The sequence below is a fragment of the Danio rerio genome, chromosome 8 (assembly GCF_049306965.1).
Source record: "Danio rerio strain Tuebingen ecotype United States chromosome 8, GRCz12tu, whole genome shotgun sequence".
NCBI lineage: Eukaryota > Metazoa > Chordata > Actinopteri > Cypriniformes > Danionidae > Danio > Danio rerio.
The window spans coordinates 40,163,373-40,169,471 of NC_133183.1; the positions used below are offsets into that span (position 1 = coordinate 40,163,373).

A 6,099-nucleotide genomic window follows, 5' to 3' on the forward strand; every position below is an offset into this window, starting at 1 on the left:
ATATATATATATATATATATATATATATATATATATATATATATATATATATATATATATATATATATATCCATGGGCCACTGTAAAGTAATATGGTTCTGTCATAACGTTTTGAATGAAAATATGCATTTGGATAAGACACCTTTAGTATAGTTTTGATTTTAAGGCATAATAAAGATCAAATGCAAGTACGAGTGGATTTACATTGAAAATTTCAAACGCATCAAGAATGTGCTAAGGAAATTTCAAACCATTTGGAACGCACAGAGACGAGCTTTTGTGCAAAAATGAACTTAAAGGTGCCTTTAAAAAAGTGTCAAAGTACTTTTGAAAACAAAAAACCAAACCCCCAATATGTGGCAGCAAGAGGCCGCTTTATTTGAGTAAAGCATTGAACGATTCATTCAGCCAAAGAAGCCAATAGGATGAACGGACAGTTGAATCAATCCCTGAATCATCGACTCACCCGAGTCTTCTTGGCGAAGGCCTGAATCGTTCGTGTAGGGAAACGTCGCTGTGTATTATTCAGAGATGGCCAACTGTTCTGCTGTTTATTTTATTATACTTATCGCAATGATTTTACTACTACTATCAATAAAATTAATATTAATAATAATAATATTGCCGGAAGTTGTACAGCGCATGCGTCACGTGTTCATCATCAGCATCCATGACAACCGTCCTGTGGGTGTTGTTTGAATCTCGCTGTGTCGATTGGCATCTGATCTCTGCGTCCTCCGTGACAATTTTTCCAGATTATCGATATTATTGATCGTTGGATACGTCGATTGATCGCCCGCTGTTCCCATCACTCAGGTTTGACCCTTTTTATTACGCTGTGCTTTGTGTTTGTGTTCAGTATGTCTTGTGTTCACTACAGGTTCCAGAGTCGACTCACCTACGACTCGCTCCAGTTTGAAGGCCTCAACATCAGCGCGGGGGAGCTGAAGCGGCAGATCATGAGGAGCAAGAGGCTGAAGTTCTGCCAGCTGAAGATCAGCAACGCCCAGACTGATGAAGGTGAGTTGAGGAAAAGACACTTCAACTGTTCTACGCTAACATTAGATGCGTTATATCAGACACTTCTGGAAGCTGTAAGGTGGTGCTGATGCTGACATGTAGTGATGTTTTGACTGTTTTAAAAGGCTAATGGCTCTCAAAGTATACCGTGCTCCATAATTATGTGCTGATTCTGATTTTATTTTGCTGTCAGAATACACAGATGATGCTCTCATCCCTAAAAACACGTCGGTCATCATCAGACGGATCCCCGCGGCGGGACTGAAGTCCTCAAACAGAAGATTTGTTGGGTAAGTGCTGTGAAATGAGCACACGCGTCCTCTGTTAGATGTTATATGAAGACTCCTGGTCTGTCCCTGGTGTTTTAGTCACACAAGCTCCTTTGTTTTGCAGACATCAAGCTGGACGCTGGCGTGAACCTTCACCTAGAGCTGATCCTTCACTCCTCTCACTGGAGCAGTTGTTGAAGGTATTGAACAAATGAATAGCACAATAGCAAAACGCAATGTAAAGCACACAATATACGCACACGCACTCAGCTTCTTAGGGAGATTTGAGATTGTCTGAAGGGTTGAGGGTGAAAAAGATTCAAATGTGCAAATGCCTGTGAAACAGACTGAGAATCTGGCTGAGGCAAAGGCGTCAGAGGAGGACAAGCTGAAAGCGGTGATGTACCAGTCCAGCCTGTGCTACTACTCCAGCAGGTGAGCGTTCAGACACCGACAGGTTTGCTTTGTGAGAGATGTCTGAGCTGATTCTCATGGTTCTGATGTTCACTAGTGAGGCCATGAGGCTGCTTGGGATCCCGGGACACCACATTAGGCACTGCCCCACTAATGTGGTAACTGGGTTTTCCAAGCTCACGGTTGCTGTGAACTTGAGCTCTTGTCCTCATCAGTCAGATTGTTTGCTCAGAGTTTGACTGTCACTCCTCAATTCACAGGGCAGCCGCTCCGCTCCGCACAAGCGCATCCGGAAGAGCACAGGGATTCCCCGCAGCTTCCTGTTGGAGGTGGACGACCCAGACCGAAAGGGAGTCATGATAGACGGCAGCGGCAGATACGTCATTCCCATCATAGACGCGTGAGTAAACTGTACTTGGCATAGCCGCATGTTCTAGTGTTTGTCCAAATCTCACATGATGTCTGCTTGTGTGTGTTTGCGCTCGATCTGTTCAGTGAGGCCTATGCTGCTGAGAAGAGAAAGAGGCCGTCCTTCTCCTGCCAGACCGAGCCTTTGCCCTCCTCGTCCTCAGCAGGTGCGGCATCTTCGGTCCGGGACGCCGGAGGGAAACGGTCCCGCTCCCCATCTTCACCAGAGACGCGCAGCGACCAGAAGAGACCACGTCGCTGAGAGACCTTCATCCAAGAGACCTGGAGCCGACGTGTAAATGTTGTACATAGTTTATTAATAAAAGATAATAAAGATTATAGTCGCATGAACTGTGTGGACTGGTTAACCTTCACTCCAGCAGTGCAACACACACACACACACACACACAAATTAATTCATAAACACAATATTATGAAGTTTTGCTTTAATTTAGGAAAAGAGAAACTCTTCTGGGCTAAAATCTGATGGGTTTTTTTCAGCATTCTTACTTCAGTCTTTAATGTCAGGTGATCCTTCAAATGTCAGTGTAAAGTGTTGAGTACACTATTAGTGCTCAGTCGTGTTTTTCATAGTTACCAGTGCCGATGGAGTTTTTTTTTTTAGAGCGTCATATTTTGCTGGAAACGTTTCATTTTAACGGTAATATGCCATAAGCTGATGTGTATGAGTAACTTCAAAAGTTGACCATAGTCTATATGCAATACAAGTATTGAGTTTCCAAAACATTTTTATTTTATATGACAGGTTAACTTATAGGGACTCAGCCAAATTATTTATATTACTTTATACTATATGCCTAATAAGCTTTTTATTGGACATTGCACAGATATTGATGTTTCTCAGCGTTTTGCTCTTATAGTACACCAAAATATTTGAATTGATAATCTTTTTATTTGCATTTTGCACATATTGTTATGACAGCTGGTCACGGGGATTATGTTTTATTTACTTTAAAAGATTTTTTTTATCAGAATGTTTTTCACTGTATGCATTTTACATTATTTGTATCTATGCTTAGTTTAAAATGTTTACATTGTTCTACACACATTAAATCATAATGCCAAATATCAGAAATGGCAATAGATCATTTAGATTTTATTAATTTCAGTTTTATTGTTATTGACTTAAAGCACTTGACAGATTTGATTCATTCGTCTACCTTTGGCTTAGTCCCTGATTTATCAGGGGATGCCACATTGGAATGAACCGCCCCTTACTTGACAGATTTATGTTTTTTTAATTTTAGGTGATTTGTGTAATGTGTTTTATGTTTGGTAAAATAATTTATAATCGGATCTTTTGTGATTTTCAACTTATTACAATGTCTTGTCCCAATGGGTGGATTTAGATGTTTTTGCAAAAAAAAAAAAGAAGCACTTGTGGATTTAGCTGGTTTTGACGCAAAAGAAAATCTACCACATTAAAAACCAAAGAGTTGTCTAAAGTGACATTTATGAAAAAAAGTAATTTTATTTACTAGCTAATAACCTTATTTTTACATATAAAATGAAATTGTTGAGCCTTATCAGAGGAGGCTGATAGAAAAAGCAAAGGTCTGGTAGATTTAAAGGGTTTTTCATCTAAACTTTTCATTTGTTTTTAGTTTTGTGTGATTATTAAGATGTGCATTAAGTTTGTAACTCTTTCCCCACTGAGGGCAGGTGAAGAGCTTCTCTTGGGGTGATAAATTTTAATGCCTTTTAAAAGTTTATGTGAAACTCTTTTCACTCTGATTTGAGAATTTTCTGATTCTTCTCTTTTGTGTGAATTTTCATGTGGCATGTAGAGTGTTGGCGAGGCAGTGGCGCGATAGGTAGTGCTGTCGCCTCACAGCAAGAAGGTCGCTGGTTCGAACCTTGGCTCAGTTGGCGTTTCTGTGTGGAGTTTGCATGTTCTCCCTGCCTTTGCGTGGGTTTACTCCGGGTGCTCCGGTTTCCCCCACAATCCAAAGACATGCGGTACAAGTGAATTGGGTAAGCTAAATTGACCATAGTGTATGAGTGTTGGTGTGAATGTGAGTGTGGATGTTTCCCAGAGATGGGTTGCGGCTGGAGGGCATCCGCTGCGTAAAAACTTGCTGGGTAAGTTGGCGGTTCATTCCGCTGTGGCGACCCCGGATTAATAAAGGGACTATGCCGACAAGAAAATGAATGAATGAATGTAGAGTGTTTATGTACAAACAACTTTTCACACATAAGGCAAGTGAGTTGCCTCTCTCCGGTGTGAAGCCTCATGTGATAAATCAGGGATCCTTCATATTTTAAACACTTTCCACATTAATAACACTTGAAAGATGTATTATTTGTGTATATGGTAATGTCTTTTTATAACCCATTTATTAATTTAGATGGTTTTTGTCTGTTTCTCTGCTTTCTTACATTGTGTGCCAGAAGTAGAACTTGGGAAGAAACATTGATTCGTTGATTAAATATTTGTTTCATTTGTATTACAGCTTTTGGCAGACTTTAACATAAAATTTATAAACAGAATGTAAAAGAATGATTTGAAATATTTGCAAAGATTATATGATTGTATAATCAGCTGTGCAAAGGTAAGGTCAATAAAAGATATCGGTAAAGACATTAGCTAATTCACCAATTTTCTCAAGGCATTTTTGTTGGCATAGTTAGGGCCTGTTTTATTTATCCTCCTGCTCTTTCTAACTACAATCTGTGTGCCAGAAACAGGGAGAATGAATACAGTAAAAAACAGTGACTTGTAGCTGATTGTACCTTTCTTCTTTAATACGTGATGAAAGACAATACAATTATTTACAGTAATTACAATACAATTATTGATCCGTCTGTCTCTCCACATTATACATTCACACGTTACAAATATTAAGTAAACAGAATAAAAAGGAAAACGATCGACTGGCAATTCACCTGAAGTCAAAAGGGATCCTGAGATTACTTTGAAGTAAAGCATAACTTCAGTCCTAAATTTAAGACACCTATTTCCTGTCCTCTAAGAATATTTCACAAAGCAATTCTGAAAGCTAAATCTTGTGTGGTGATTGCAGGCTGAGAGAGGGTTGAAAACCTCCTCAAAAAGTTACAGTTTTCTCCAAACTTCTATAGAAAATAGGTAAAATTGTAACACAGTAAAGCAAAGAAACACACATCCACAAACACACACAGTAGCTGCAAAAACTGTAAAACATTATAGGATCAGTCACTATTCGACCACTAACCACTAACCATCTTAAAAAGTTTGTTGATGGTAAACTGCCTTGGAAAAAAATTACATTCATTTTTTTTTTAAATACACAAAAGAGGCCACTGGATAGATTGTTTCTGTCACCTTTTCTCATCACAGTTTTTTCAATATTCAGCAACTGCTGTAAAAAAATAACAAAATGATATATGGTTTGAAGTAATTATGATTTCAGTAGGTCTCATCCATTTTTCATCTGGTTTACATTTAGTCAAAGTCAAAGGTGAACTCTTTCACATTTTGCCACAAGAAGCATGCTAGAAATTCAATGGTACTGGAATGCAAAAACTTTGAAGCTCAATATCTCAAAATCATTCAGAACACTGATAGAACCTTATGATTCCAAGGTGATGAATTGTGTCTGTGCAGGAAAGTACCGACATTTCCCCATCTCAGGAGATTTTATTCTTAAAGATAGACTAGGGATTGCTGTAACACTAAGTAAACTGTAAGACCATTGTATAAATCAATATCACAATATACCTTCTGAGGTATTGCAGAATTTGTCTATATGACCATCTAAAGAATTATATCATATTATAGACAGTAATATGAAAGTGATTTATCTTTATTGTTGGACACATAAAAGTTATATGAAATTATGAATAGTTTTGCTCTTCATCTTGGATATTTTCAACAAGGGGAGTCACACCAACAAAATATTTTTATAGTGGTTCCAAAAAAGTAAATTATGAACTTGAGAAATGTTTTGTCATTTACTAAATTAGCTTGTAAAATCATTAAGAGTAA

At 38.2% G+C, this 6,099-nt stretch overlaps 1 protein-coding gene across 2 annotated transcripts; it reads left to right on the plus strand.

The window, feature by feature from the left end:
- The first annotated feature begins 467 nt into the window (after positions 1 to 467).
- Positions 468 to 3,491, plus strand: LOC100333095 (E3 ubiquitin-protein ligase RBBP6-like). Of its 2 annotated transcripts, XM_073910860.1 has the most exons (7): positions 469 to 1,020; positions 1,214 to 1,310; positions 1,414 to 1,489; positions 1,636 to 1,724; positions 1,801 to 1,861; positions 1,964 to 2,103; positions 2,199 to 2,458. In XM_073910860.1, exons 1-7 carry the CDS (start codon positions 861 to 863, stop codon positions 2,371 to 2,373), a joined length of 798 nt encoding a protein of 265 aa, XP_073766961.1. In that variant the 5' UTR covers positions 469 to 860; the 3' UTR covers positions 2,374 to 2,458. The 2 variants fall into 2 exon arrangements, with proteins under 2 accessions (XP_073766962.1, XP_073766961.1); XM_073910861.1 differs by lacking the exon at positions 1,801 to 1,861 and having other exon boundaries at positions 468 to 1,020; positions 2,199 to 3,491.
- Positions 3,492 to 6,099: the final 2,608 nt, after the last annotated feature.